At 38.5% G+C, this 15709-nt stretch overlaps 1 protein-coding gene across 3 annotated transcripts in view; it reads right to left on the bottom strand.

Moving 5' to 3' along the window:
- The window catches only part of LOC107550448 (PEX5-related protein-like), an 81112-nt gene that overhangs the window by 36183 nt on the left and 29220 nt on the right, over positions 1 to 15709 (bottom strand). For 2 of the 3 annotated variants that reach the window (XM_016231726.1, XM_016231727.1), the window contains exon 2: positions 9557 to 9649. The exons of the other annotated variant lie outside the window; for it this stretch is intronic. In XM_016231726.1, coding sequence (XP_016087212.1) covers positions 9557 to 9649 — 93 coding nt within the window. The remainder of the gene's footprint in view (positions 1 to 9556; positions 9650 to 15709) is intronic. 3 annotated transcript variants of the gene reach the window in all.

Here is a 15709-nt window from a genome sequence, read left to right as displayed (position 1 = left end):
CATCTCTTCTCAGGTGTTCTGGATCCAGACTGAAGCTTGTGTAAATCCTAGTTACCACGGGATGTTAATCCCGTGGCAAAAAACAGAGAAACAAATACAAACATAATTAGCGTAGCTGCTGTTCCAACCAAGCAAAAATGATTTGTTTAACCCAAACTAACGAATAATAATGTGCATTTGATTAGATATAACTGCAGTAAAAGATTATGACTGCAGTAAAAGATTATGAGATGCATTATTTGAATGCTTGGCCAAAGAGATGTGTCTTTAATCTAGATTTAAACAGAGAGAGTGTGTCTGAACCCCGTACAAAGGTACTTAGAATTACTATAAGCCCCTTTTAAATAAACGAAACGCATCCATTTTTAGTCACTGAAACTGCAGCAATTGTAAGTCTATAAAAGTGTCTGCAAAATAATAAATGTAAATGTAAATGTAAACTACAGTCTACCTACTGCTGCCGCAACTAAATGCATAATTTGATTTGCTATGCATACTGCTATTAATAATTTGCTAATAACGCAATCTGAAATTCTATGGATACTGCTGCTACACTCCATGAAAGTACTAAAATTGCTGTAGCCCATCCATGCATTTTCACTGAAATTTCATGCAACTAAAGTACTTTCTGCTGCCCCTGCTATATTAGTAATAATAATTGGTTGCTATGCAGACTGCTGCTAATTGTCACAATTCACTCGGGGAGCAAGGAACGAGAAAACGAGGAGTACTTGTATAACACAGTCTTTAATAATCCACAGGAAAACCGAGAACAAGGAGGACATTCAACAAGTAGACCCAACAAACAAGAACTGAAAGGACAACAACATGAGGAAGAAACTGGGTCACAGGGGCAAAAACACACACAGAATAGTCCATAATCCTGACACTAATATTATTTCTAACATTGCATCTGAATTTGCTATGCCATTCTGCTGCTATTAAATTTGCTAAAAATTGCGATCTGAATAGCTAAGCATACTGCTGCTGCACTAAAGTACTTAGAGTTACTATAAGCGTCTTTATTAAACAATGAAACGCAAACAAATAATGCCTATTTTGCTTTGAGGAGTTCAAAAAATCTCTGTACACCCTGTTAAATAAACAAAGTAATAAAAGCCTATTCCAATTTTAAAGAGTTACTTTCCCATTTTAAAGAGTTAATTTCATGCAACAAGATACTTTCTGCTGCCACTGCTATAAACACCGTAATAATTTGATTTGATTTGCTATGCATACTGCTATTAACAATTCGCTAATAATGTGATCTGAATTCTATGATACTGCTGCTACACTCCGTGAAAGTACTATAATTGCTGTAAGACCAACTGAACACACAAATAGTAAATTCCAGTTTAAGAGTATCCTACTATTAGCTACATTACATGGGCTACTGATTGAAAATGATTTATTATTAGTAGTATCTTTATATTTTAAACGAATTCATGATTAATTATCTTTAAACTATCACTAAACTTGACTTTCATAATAAACTCTTCACAATCGCTGAACCAAGGTAATGAGTGAAATTGAGATGTGGCCCATTTAAGAATGAGCGCTCCCTCTTCTGAGTGCATTGCAATGCGGCACGAGTACACGTATAAGTGGGCATATTATTTTCTGTTGCTCATTAAGTTGTTATGGTTAAATAGGTAACGTTTCATAAACGTCAAATAAGTATGACGTATATGAAAGACAGTTATACGGGTTCGCCTTGACTTAAAACTGTGAACAACTGTGAAACGCCAACTGCAAACCGACCCCACTAGTGAGGTGTGCATCTGAAAGCGATCCGTTCGCGGTCAATTTAAAAATGAACGCCCACAGAAGATATTAAAAGCGTTGGAGATTTCGGGCAAATAAAGTAATCCCCAATTCACTTTACTGTTCTAAATCCACGACACTTGATGTTGTATTCTCACATACAGTACATGAACTAGGAAAACTGCTTGCTGCTGCTGCTAATGCTACTGTTGTTATATGAACAAGACATGCTTAGTAATTACTCCTCACGCGAATAACCTGCGCGTAGTTTTACAACTTTTATGTTTTCTAGTTTAAAAATGTAAATCTGACAAACGCAATAATGCACTGAAATCAGAGTAAAGACCGTTTACTTATCTAGCTGTTGAGTTTCAGAGAAACTCTGAAAGCGCACTGTAGAAATCTCTAGTGGATGCTAGCCAGCCATATAAATGCAAGGCAGTAAGCTCATTGGCTGCATATGCAGCATGAACCAATCAGCTTGTGCCAAGTCGTTTAACTCTCTGAATATCATCGGTTATGTTAACAACCCGTCGCCTGCGCCATCTAGAGTTTCATGACTGAACTAAATATTGACACTGTAACAAGGACACCTTAAAATAAGTGTAACCTAAATATGTAATCAATGTAATTATATATTTAATTCATGTAATTACATATTGCAAATCACAGTCAGGGCTGTCACTAAAATTCACAACCTTTCCGGATGGGCCCCCTCTCCCCTGGGCCCAATGAGTAAGATTTGTCTGAGGACCTCAGTGGACCCCAGTCTTCACAGGACCCGGGACAGTGCTCCTGGTTGTCAACGGCAATGATCACAGTATATTACGAAAGTAAAATATGGTAAAATTAAACAGTTCCCATTCTTTGAGTTTTCAGTTATGGTGCAGTAAAAAGTTTTGTGATTTCAATTGGCAAAGTGGTGAATTTGCATGACCTTCTTGATCCATTGCGAAATCTGTGGGAAAATCTTTCATCCTCACATGGAATTCCTGGTTGCATGGATTCCTATTTAAATGACTGAATTACAATAATAAATGTAACTGCACATTTAGTTTTGGTTTGCAAGCTAACAGCTTAGCCTAGTGCCTTAGAAAATGCTAACTGGTAAAGAGAACCACTTATGAAAGTGAAAGACTCATAAATTAGAAGCAGCTCTTAGCTTTAGTTTCTCCAAAACCTTCATGTTTCCAATCCAATGATTGCTGCAACCAGTAATCTCTATAAATGTTACATTATCATATTATATACTCATTCCAGTGAGAACATTAAATAATTAGAACTGAGATTATTTTCTTTACAGTAAATCATCTAATCTCACAACGCAGAGGGTGTCATTACCTGTGGATAGTAGTAATGATTGAAATCACTGATTCAGACCAAAAATCAGATACAATACTTACTATAGGTCAAAATGCATCTCTTAAGTGATGCAGTGCTGTAACTCAGTGACATTTCTAAATAAATTTTCATAAATATATTGATTTGTTTACAAGTATCAAATAGACCATTACATGTAACAATACAATACATATAAGATGTGTATACAATACTTATAACAATGAATCATTCTGGTGTAGCAGTTTGGGACGCAAATTGTGACGCAAATCTTTGGATTTTTGCCATAAGTAATACAATGGCAATTTTTATGGTTGTCAAGAATTGAAATTTTTTATGGCTGTCAATAATTTGAAAAGAACTGCCCTTGACACAGGTCAGCACTGAGAGTGCCCCTCACTTCATAACAGAGGTAATAAATGATCAATATGGGGCACACAAGGGAACCAATTTATCAGCCTTGTGCTTGGTAATGTGTAAAGAATACATGAGGTTCATCCTGAAATCCTACAAGCACCAAACTAATTTTTACACTCTAAGGTGAATTCACAAAATTGTTGCAGCGATTTATTGACAAACCACCCACAATCCAGTTTAACTAAATGTTCAGATATTTATGGTCTTACTTTTCAGCTGAAACATGCAAATTAAGTTCATTGCCTTATTCAGAAATCCCAATGCTGTTTGTCTGGCATATTAACATTGTGAAATGATTGGCCACAGAAAAAAAAAATCAGTAAATGTAATTGTATTTAATAGGTTTTTTTTGTGCATGTTATATTGATGATAGCAGTCAAGTTTACTTTTGGCATTTTAAAGAATGATACTTTAAAGTAAAGTATGTCAAACTTCAGTAGTCTGCTGCATCCAACACAACCAAGCATGAAAATGCCATTGAGCACAAAAGTCCAGTTTGCACTGTTACCTGACTTTCAAAATTCTTTAAGTAAAAACAGTAGTGGATACAGTGTATTTTTAATTGAGTCCCCCCTCTGAATCCTGAATCCAATTTTTATATATATATATCTTTATCTGTTATCATACCTGTGTAACTTCCTCGATGCATTATAATTATGTAGGTCAATGATTTGCTAAATTGTCTAAATTGTACAAGAATTCACAAATTACTTTTAATTTCACTTGGTCTTTTGTAAAGGATGAGATGGCAAGTGTTTTTCAGCTTCTTTTTTTTTAGCTTAGCTGTAAGTGGCAGTAAATTCCCCATTGAGCATCTCATCATGTAATGAAAAATGCATGGCTCTCTGCCACATCCCCAATGTAATAGAACCAAGCCCTCCATATCACAAAATCCTCCAACATTTTGGTAAACCTTTTATAGACAGCCAAAAATGACATCCATTTATTTACTTCATATAACTGAAGAATGGTATAGTACATTAAATAAATAACATAAGCCTCCCCACATGGCAGCAAGACTCTACATCCACATTTCATTTGCTTCCTGCAAATAAATGATTCCCTATGTGTGAACAAACATAACATGAACATGCAGCTCTGGATTCGGTATAAAACAGGTAACATACATGCGATTCAACGCCAAAAAACAGAAATAAAATTTAAGCAACAGAACATTCAGCAGCTGCTTATGAGGAGACTAGCACTCACTTAAAGCAAATGCCACTCTTGTTTGTGTCGTGAAATACTGACGTCCCAAAGGATCACCCCATAGTCATGGGTCTTTATGACATCACCTAGTGTGAACCCCATAGAGCAGCTTGCTTTCAACAAGAAGAAGCAACTTTAGCACTTCCACACATACAGTTGGGAAAATATTTATTTGATCCCCTGCTGATTTTGTAAGTTTGTCCACTAACAAAATATTAAGGGTCTGTAATTTGTATGGTAGGTTTATTTTAACGGTACGGAGCCCCGCACATGACATGCAAGAAAAAATAAATAAATAGTGAGCACGATTTACTAATTCATTCCCTCAATTTAGAGCCAATCAACCACTCGATTGGCTCTATGGCTCTATGACTCTCTCTCTCCTCTCCACCTGTAGCTGGTGTGTGGTGAGCGCACTGGCGCCGCTGTCCTGTGGCTGCCGTTGCATCATCCCCCCATATGATTGTAAAGCGCTTTGGGTGTACAACAATACACAATAAAGCGCTATATAAATGCATCATTCATTCATTCATTCATTCATTCAATTTGATAATTCGTTCCCTCGATTTGCTAAATAATGTGCACAATTTACTAATTCTTTCTCTCGATTTATAAATCGTGTGCACAATTTAGCAAATCGAGGGAACGAATTAGTAAATTATGCGTACAATTTATAAATCGAGGGAACAAAATAGTAAATCGTGCACACAATTTAGCCTACAATTTTGCATGCCTGCATGCCACTTGCAGGGCACAGATGAGCCATACAGTGGGGGAAATATTTATTTGATCCCCTGCTGATTTTGTAAGTTTGCCCACTTACAAAGAAATTAAGGGTCTGTCATTTTTATGGTAGGTTTATTTTAATATCAACCAGAAAATCCAGAAAAAACACATTATATAAAGGTTACAAATGGATTTGCATTTCAGTGAGTGAAATAAGTATTTGATCCCCTACCAACCAGCAAGAATTCTGGCTCCCACATATTGCCCATGTGGAACAATGACCAATAATTTTCTCCTATTAAATTCGGATAAGACAGCGATATTACTTATTGGACCAAAAGACAGTACTCAGAATCTCGTGGATTACAATTCGGCCTCAGTGTTTGGCTCTCCAGTGTTTGTACTGTTTTTGTTCGTTTTTCCTGTTTTTTGTTTCTCAAACACGATCAGTTTTACCAGGGATGAGCTGCTGAACATTCGGCAGAACACACCACACAATCTTCTACCAGATTTTGTTTATTCGGACGTTTTTCTGAACGTTGTAGCCGGCGGAGCTGCTGCGCTGATCAAGCGCTTCAGGACGCATAGACGGGGGAAGAGACCCGGCGCTTGTGAAGCTCAGGAAGCGCGGATTCAGAACGCCGTTGCTGAGCATCCATCTGGCGAATCTCCGCTCTCTACCCAACAAAACGGACAAACTTCTTCTGCTCTCCCAGACAAATAAGGATTTTTCACACTCTGCTGCTCTGTGTTTCACGGAAACCTGGCTGAATGAGGCCATTCCGGACAGTGCGTTGAGTCTCAGAGCAGATCGCGACGCAGAATCAAAGGGGAAATCACGCGGCGACGGGACATGTTTTTACATCAACGAAAGGTAGTGTACAGATGTTACAGTGTTAAAGAAGATGTGCTGTTCCGATCTAGAACGGCTTTTCATTAACTGTAACCCTTTCATTCCGCGGGGGGAGTTTCCCTATATCTGATCAAATGCACATTATTATTCTTTAGCTTGGGTTAAACAAATTAATTTTACTTGGTTGAAACAGCAGCTATGCTAATTATGTCTCTATTTGTTTCTCTGTTTCTGCCACGGGATTGACATCCTAGTAACTAGGATTTACACAAGCTTCAGTCTGGATCCAGAACACCTGAGAAGAGATGATGCCAACCCCTCAGAGGACCTCAGATGATGCCAACCCTGAAACAACATACAGAACTAGAGGTCGACCGATTGATCGGCCGGTTTTTGCCATTTTTTAATTAATCGGCATCGGACGATTGTGCTGCAAATTAGGCCGATTTATAGGCAGGTGCATCTGCGGGCAGCTAAGCGTTGTTGCGGAACACCGGAGAATCTCTCTCTGGCTGCATGAGAGATGGAGCAACTCACACTCTGCAGCCACTTCTTGTTCACACACAGCTTCAGCTAATGATAGCAGGGCAAAACAGACCGTTTCGAAAGCTTAATTATGTTTTACCCTACTAGAATTGATGCCGGAAAGTTATCATATTCATAAGTGCAACAAGTCATTTGCATGTGAAAGTAGAAACACATGCAGTTCAGACGAAACTTCTGGGCTGATTATAACGTGCACGTTAACTTTCCTCGTGAAATGTGTGTGTAGGTCCTTCAATAGCATCCACGATGTCATTGCTCGTGGCCAGTGCACTCTTAAGCAGGTATGCGCAGCAGGCTGTGTAATATGTATGAACTCTTTTATTTATGTTATCACTTGGCCATTTGACTTATAGCGGATTCCAGTGTTTCACATAAATTGAGTTATTACTTCGTTGAATAAACTGATCACTGCACGTTTCAAATTTAAAATGCAGCGCAGTGTTTTTATATGAATGTATCTTTGAAAAGAACTGACCGTCTTCAGAAAAGCTTCGGTGTCATGTTCATTTCGTCTTTCCTGTAATTCCTATGGTGGGGCCTGAAACCTGACTGAAATTCTTCATAGAGATCTTTTTTTTGCAGCAAGGAGCACAATTGAGCAGACACAACTCACAACTAAAATTTTAGACATAAAAGGAAGATTTGAGATGGGTCTGTAATTTTCCAGTTCACTTGGATTGTTTTGGTTATTTTCTATGAGTTTGTGGATATGCTCGGCCCTGTTATTATGGTACGTTATCTTGTACCCTGCAATAATCATTTACTCAAACTCATTTTTATGAGATCGGCCAAACATATCGGCCAAAACAATCGGCATCATATATTGGCCATCGGCTGCCCTGATTTCTAAATATTGGCATCGGCATCGGCCAGTGAAAACCCCATATTGGTCGACCTCTATACAGAACTACCAAATTTTGCTATAAGTTTGATTGCATCATATAATAATTGCTGTTAATAGTGTTCATGATCTGTTTGATTACGTCTTTAATTGACTTTTCTGTACATTTCTGCCATATGTATGTACATAAACTGACAGCCACCACTGATAAGCTACTACTAAATATTGTAGAAATGTAATTTTCTGTAAAGTTGCTTTACAACGATTTGTATCATAAAAAGCGCTATACAAATAAACTTGAATTAAATTGAATTGAATGTGGAACACAGATTAGTCCTGCCACTTTAAGAAGTTACTCCTAATGTCAGCTTGTTACATGTATAAGACACCTGTCCACACAATCTATATCTTCCATTCCAACCTCTCCCACCACCATGGGCAAGACCAGAGAGCTGTCAAAGGATGTCAGATACTATGGTGCGACTATTCGGAAATTGAAGAAATACTTAATAACCATCAATCAGCCTTGGTTTGGAGCTCCGTGCAAAATCTTGCCTCATGGGGTAAGGATGATCATGAGAAAGGTGAGGGATAATCCCCGAACTACACGGGATCTTAAGGCAGTTGGGACCACACTCACCAAGCAAAACATTGGTAACACACTACGCCGCAATGGATTGAAATCCTGCAGCGCCTGCAAGTTCCCCCTGCTCAAGAAGGCACATGTACAAGCCCATTTAAAGTTTGCCTAAATGATTCAGAGAAGGCTTGGGAAAAAGTGCTGTGGTCAGATGAGACCAAAATCGAGCTCTTTGGCATTAACTCGACTCGTCGTGTTTGGAGGGAGAGAAATGCTGACTATGACCCCAAGAACACCATCCCTACAGTCAAGCACGGAGGTGGAAACATTATGCTTTGGGGCTGTTTTTTCTGCTAAGGGTACTGGACGACTTCACCCCATTGAGGGGCAAATGGACAGGGCCATGTACTGTAAAGGGAACCTCCTTCCCTCAGCCAGAACACTGAAGATGGGTCATGGATGGGTCTTCCAGCATGACAATAACCCGAAACATAGCGTCAAGGCAACAAAGGAGTGGCTCAAGAAGAAGCACATTAAGGTCATGGAGCTGCCTAGCCAGTCTCCAGACCTCAATCCTATAGAAAATCTGTGGAGGGAGCTGAAACTTTGAGTTGCCAAACGACCTTAAGGATTTAGAGAGGATCTGTAAAGAGGAGTGGATCAAAATCCCTCCTGAGATGTGTGCAAACCTGGTGACCAACTACAAAAAATCGGCAATGAATCGCCTGTGATATTGAACGTGATTTTGTGTAGCTTGTCAGTGAACAACGGCTCTGTGTAGTAAATGCCGCTCCATCTGAAAGCACGTGCTGGAGATTTACTACTAATCACAGGAGCGGCTTTACTGACGAGATGTGCGTGAAAATCGCATTCAATTTTTTGCACAGCCCTACCTCTGTGCTTGCCAACAAGGGTTTCTGCACCAAGTACTAAGTCATGTTTTGCTTGGGGATCAAATACTTATTTCACTCACTGAAATGCAAATCAATTTCTAACCTTTATATAATGTGTTTTTTCTGGATTTTTGGGTTGGTATTCTGTCTCTATACGTTAAAATAAACCTACCATAAAAAGACCCTTCATTTCTTTATAAATGGGCAAACTTACAAAATCAGCAGGGGATCAAATAAATATTTTTCCCACTGTATGGCTCATGTTTGTCGTGTAACACTAATGGATATTCAAAACAGGGTGCACCAAGCTCTTGGTTTTACTTCCCTTATTCACATAGTCACACTCACGCTTGGTGCTCTCTGTCGGTGGGTGTATGTGCTCAGCCCACCTTGGTTGTCACGGTGAGCAGGGGTTTTCCATCTGAGGATGCCTTACTTGGTAGCTCCTTCAGCACCATAGCAACCGCTCTAGAGTCTTTCCCCTACAACAGTGAAATCAACAGTGAGTTGTGTCAGTTTGTGTTCAAATTCCTGCAGCAATTGTGCGGGTTCCTTGAAAAACACTAATAAAACATAACCAATTAAAATGAAATTATGATAATTTACAGGCTTACAAGAAAAAACCATCTTGCATTTTAAGCCATATTTTGTTAATTGAAAAAAATTAAATTTACCCAACTGACACAAAGCAATGTGCATAATTAGCATGCTATCATCTATTCTACAACACACAAAAAAAGTAGGGATGCACTACACATATTGGTATAATATTGTTTACTGTCTAATATGTTTTGTCAAATAAGTTTTTTTCAATTTATTGATATCATACAATCAGTTAATTTAAGTAGGAATGGCTTATTAATTTTACATTTTTAATAACACTGTCAAAAGTAAACTTTACATTATGCTAAAAAAATTCTATTTTTCATACTGTTTATATACAGTATATATATATATATATATATATATATTATGTTGTGATGTCTAAATTCCTGTGTAGCATCTACAATAGCAACTTATCTGTCAGGGTTCTGGGCTGTCTGTGTGTGTTTTGCCCCCCATTACCCAGGTTCTCTTCGTGTTCATTTGATTATGATTCCATGCACCCGTGTTCCCCTGATTGCCCTGTGTTCATTAGCCCCAGTCTGTGTAGTCTTCCTTTGTCGGTTCTCAACATCGTTGTACATCTACCCCTGAGTCTCCTGTGTTCTATGTTACCCCTTGGATTTCTGGATTAAAAGACATTTATGAGCTTACGACTTGTCTCCTCGCTACTCGCCGCAGGCTAGTATGACATTATCTTATTATCAACTTATATATACCATCAGGAGCCAGGGGTATTATTAGTGCATCCCTTTAAATAAGCTCTATCTTATATGAAAAATTGTTATCATTACCAAAACTTTGCCACAACATAAACCTGCTTATCCTCCGCAAAGACATGCTACAATACATAGAGTAGTAAACCATTGCTCTATTCAGGGATACACTGACTAGACACCAGCAAAAACATGGGGCTTACAACAGTGCTTTTAACAGTCCCTACGCCACTCAGACATCTAAGCACTGGATCTAAGCACCACATCTAAGCACTTAAGCCACCACTGGGACACTGAGAGCTGGAGTGGAAGCAATTCACTGGCAATGTTTATGTCACGGCAGAGAAGAGTCAGGATCCAAGTGCGAGTGCAAAAAGGTAAGGTTTATTTGTAATCACAAACAACGGAGACAACAAAGATAATCCTCGGGTCCAGGTCCGAATCAGAGCTCCCCAGAGAAATCCCTTCCTCCACTGCGTTTGACCAAACCAAGGAGAAGGCTGAAGATCTGTACCCTGACTGAGCGAGAACTGGAAACAGAGACTGACAAGGAGACAGGAACATGAGGATAACGAACCGACAAACACACATTGAACAGAGTGCCCTATATAGGACTCGTTAACGAGTTGCAGCTGGCGCGCTCTGATTGAGCGCCAGCTGCAAACACTAATGAATGACGTACGCACATCCAACCACATGACAAGACACAGAAAGACCGTCCGGACCCATGAACCGTGACAGTTTAACACTGCAGAATGCCATTTAAACACCCCAATGTATTTGCTGAGTTGAACAACTACATTGTTGGTCCCATATTGCAATTCAAGATAATCTAACTGTGCTGTTTTATAGTGATCAATGAAGTGAACATCTAATGCAACAATCCATGGTCCAGCAACAGAAAAACACCCAAAACATTTTTTTAACTCTGGAGACATATAAGAAACAAAAGAACTTTCAAAAAAGATGCTATCAATAAGTTGTTTAAACTAATTTAACCTTATTATAAAATGCCTTTGATTGTTGAGGGTGATTACCAGTCTGTGCAAGAAATTGAACATTATTTACCACATTATTACTTGTAATCCATAGCCTCAGTCAAACAGGAAAATCTAGTTTTCATCACGTCCCCTCACTTTACATAAACAATGAGAAACCATAAAAACTTTAATTTCACACCTTCATTCAAGTGTTCTGTTCACGTATGCACAATCACCAGCTCATCGGTCTTCGATCTGACTCGGAACTGTTTCCTCAGTTCAGTAACTTTTGGAGTAACTTTAGTGCTGATGAATATATACCATCAGGAGCCAGGGGTATTAATTTTGTGTTCCATGATATGCTTTTTTTTCTCAAAAGCGGGCAGCCACAGACTCACATTATATGAATCACCAAGGACCACAGTTTCAGCTAAAAATCTTTACCGTTCTACTGAAGAAAAAAATGTCACTTACATCTTGCATGGCCTGACGGTGAGTAAATTAACAGCAAATTTTAATTTTTAGGGGAACTATCCCTTTAAGAGACAGAGCAGGAATACAGGTGGTATAGAAAAGAATCACCCCCCATTAAAATGATCACATTTTGTTGCTTTGCAGCCTGAAATGAAGACGGACACAGTTTTTGTTTTATCCAGCTGTATTTACTCAGGGCAACTTATAACATCCAAGTGAAAGATATAACACCAACATGTCAGGAATTTTTAAAAAAAATAATTTTAAAAAAGCAGAATTACTGAGTTGGAAAAAGGTTCACCCCCTTGTGTCAGTATTTTGTTGAACAACCTTTTGCTTTAATTACAGCCTTTAGTCTGTTGGGAGATGTCTCTACTAACTTTGCACATCTAGACTTTGCAACATTTGCCCACTCTTCTTTGCAGAACTGCTCAAGTTTAGTTAAATTTGATGGTGACAGTTGGTGGACAGCAGTCTTCAAGTCATTACACAGATTTTCAATGGTGTTTAAGTCTGGGCTCTGACTAGGCTGTGCAAGGACATTCACCTTTTTCTCCTTTAACCACTGTGTGGTCAGTTTTGCTGTGTGCTTTGGGTATTTGTCATGGAAGGTAAACCTTCTTACTATTGACAACTTTCTGGCAGAGGGCAGCAGATTTTCCTCAAGAATTTGACGGTATTTTGCCCCGTCCATTTTTCCTTCTATCCTGACAAGTGCTCCAGTCCCTGCTGCAGAGAAACACCCCTATAACAGGATATTGCCACCTCCATGCTTTTCTGTAGGAATTTGGATGGTGAGCTGTATTGGATTTTTGCCAGACATATCGTTTGGTGTTGAGGCTAAATAATTAAATTTTAGTTTCATCTGCCTCAGATTCTTCAAGGTGCATTTTGACAAATCTCAGTCTTGACTGCATGTAGCCTTTCTTCAGGAGTGGCTTTTTTCTTCCAACCCTCCCATACAAGCCACATTTGTGGAAAATTTGTAATATTGTTTTCACATGCACACACTAGGCGCGTTTCCATTACCCTTCAAATTGCGCAAATTGAAAATATGCCTAATGGAAATGCGTCAATTTCGCAAAAACGGCCATATATCACAAAAAAGTTTTTACGCTCGCATGAGGTGGTTTTTCAGGCAATGCGAAAAAGGATTAATTCGCAAAACTACAATGGAAATGGCTTTTTCACATTTACAGGTCACATGGTGTATGTAAAAAGTCATATGATCATTCTTCAATGTACTATAACCTCCAAGAAACACTTCACAAGTGGCCGCACTCCAGTATAAGGGGCTTTCCCTACTATTAATACTTAGACAATTTACATTGCACACATCTGCGGTGCAGTGTGGCTCTGATACGGTCACTGAAACTGATTACGGCCACTCAATGCTTGTGCTTATGTTTTTATACAGTCTATGGTTTATTCCAGCAGCGCCACGCACGTTTCTGAAGCGGCTCTTTGCTGCTTCTGTAAAGATACATGCATAAGCCTCCTTTGAATAAATATAGCCAAAATCCCACCAAAATCCGTTACCATGACTTATCGCGAGAGGCAAAAGGTTATGTTTCAGCCGCATAACATTGGTTAATGGAAACGCCGTCATTTCACAATACTTTTTTATCGACATTCAGAAAATATCGCCAAAGTTTTGCGCAAATCTGTAATGGAAACGCGCCTAATGACTACTCTTTGTAATAAATTCCTGCAACAGCTTCAGGGTTGCTGTAGGCCTCTTGGTAGCCTCTCTGAATAGTTTCCTCCTGACTCTTTCATCCAGATTGGAGCAACGTTCTGATCCAGGAAGAGTCTGTGTTGTACCAAATACCTTCCACTTCTTAATAATAGATTTCACTGTGCTTCTAGGCATTGATAAAGCCTTTGAAATTTTTTTGTAACCATCTCCTGACTTGTGCCTGTCCACAACTTTATCCCGGAGATGTTTTGACAAGGTGCCTTGCCACCCATAGTTGGTTGTTTGCTTCAGTTGCACTACCAAGGACTGAAATGCTCCAGGAAAGCTCTTTTCATGCTGAGCTAATCAAAATGACCACAGCTGATCTCATTTGAAAGTCAAATGGCTTTGTGTGCCATTGAGAAGGTGATTAGCTACACCTTATTGAGTTTAAAAGTGATTTTTAGGAGGGGGTGATCCTTTTTCCAACTCGGTGATTCAGTTTTAATTTTATTTATTTTTTCTGACATGTTGGTGTTATATCTTTAACTTGGATGTTATAAGTTGCACTGAGTAAATACAGCTGGATAAAATAAAAACTCTGTCCATCATCATTTCAGGCTGCAAAGCAACAAAATGTATATTGTAATGTAATGGGTGATTCTTTTTTTATACCCACTGTAAATGAACATGAATAACTGATTTAATAGTGTATCTTTAGCACAACACTGATCAAAATGGTCTCCTTAGCGGTGTGTCACCCACTGTCACGTGTCAGGTTTTAACCCCCAAAAATTTAATAATTAAAATAAGGTAAATTCCTATAGCTATTGTAAAACTAATATTTATTATCCCTTATTTGTTTTAGGTATGTCATAAATATTATTTTCCTGTGTAGATATATAATCATTTTTATTTCATTATTTTCTCAATGGATCTTTTATTAAATACTGTTTAATTAATAGTTATGTTATGCAACATAAGTTTGAAACATTAATTGTAAAAAGATAAAACTGAAATGCAGAGCTCTTCAACACTATACTTACATATTTGGAGGCTTCTTCTTTGATCAATTAAAAGGCTAGTTCACCCCAAAATGAAAATGTTGTCATCATTTACACACCTAGTCGTTCTAAGCCCATACAATTTTTATCCTCAAAACACAAATGAAGATATTTGTAATGAAATCTGAGAGATTTCAGTCCCTCTACTGAAATATTATTCATTATCTTAAACGTTAATGCTTTAAAAAGTTTGTAAAAGTAATTCATATGAACCAAAAGATTATTTTAAGAGACACAATGACTTTTGTCATGTCTGTTGTAGGTTTTATGCTCATGTTTTCATGCATTTTATTAAGTAAATTGTCATAGTCATTAGCTACGTTCATGCCACATCATAATTACCATAATTTCGAGATGACAACACATGACATTCTACTCTGAGCTGTCCTCGGACTCGGAATTACAACATCACAACATCATGACATCACAACATGACAACATCAACACCTAATAGTGCCAAAATGAATCTGCAGCAGACAGGTGGTATAGCGGTCATGTGGTCCAAGTCATAACTCTCAGAACATTCCCAGCTTACAAGTTGTTTGGATTCTCAATTTCGACTTTATATGATGAATATATTTAATTTAGGACTTTATTTTCAAAGATCTGAGCACATAGATTACATCAAAGAGCAGGGCCGTTTCTAGGCATAGGCGAGCTAGGCGATCCCCTAGTGCGCCACCAGCTGAAGGGGCGCAAATGAGCGCACGTACTGGCACTTTTAACAGGGTTGTGATAAAGAGTGGCACGGTCACCCTGAAATATGAATGCCGCACCCACTGGATCCCCCAACATTATTGGGCTAGAGTACTGTCAATCTGACAATGCCTGTATGCCACTAGATCAGAGTGCTGTCAATTGCTGCCTGATTGTTGCATGCAAAGTCTGCATTTGGAGTGCTCAACAACGCCATTAGATCAGTGGGCTCTGTCAGTGCTTTGGCAAGGTAACACTTTTTTTTGCCATGCAATAAAGCTAAGTTCAAAGGCCAATTTAAAATATTGGTACAGTAAATAAAGTGCACAAA

The sequence above is a fragment of the Sinocyclocheilus grahami genome, unplaced genomic scaffold (assembly GCF_001515645.1).
Source record: "Sinocyclocheilus grahami isolate Dianchi unplaced genomic scaffold, SAMN03320097.WGS_v1.1 scaffold398.1, whole genome shotgun sequence".
NCBI lineage: Eukaryota > Metazoa > Chordata > Actinopteri > Cypriniformes > Cyprinidae > Sinocyclocheilus > Sinocyclocheilus grahami.
The sequence above is the reverse complement of the archived record's forward strand: the minus strand, read 5'-3'. Positions and strand labels throughout refer to the sequence as shown.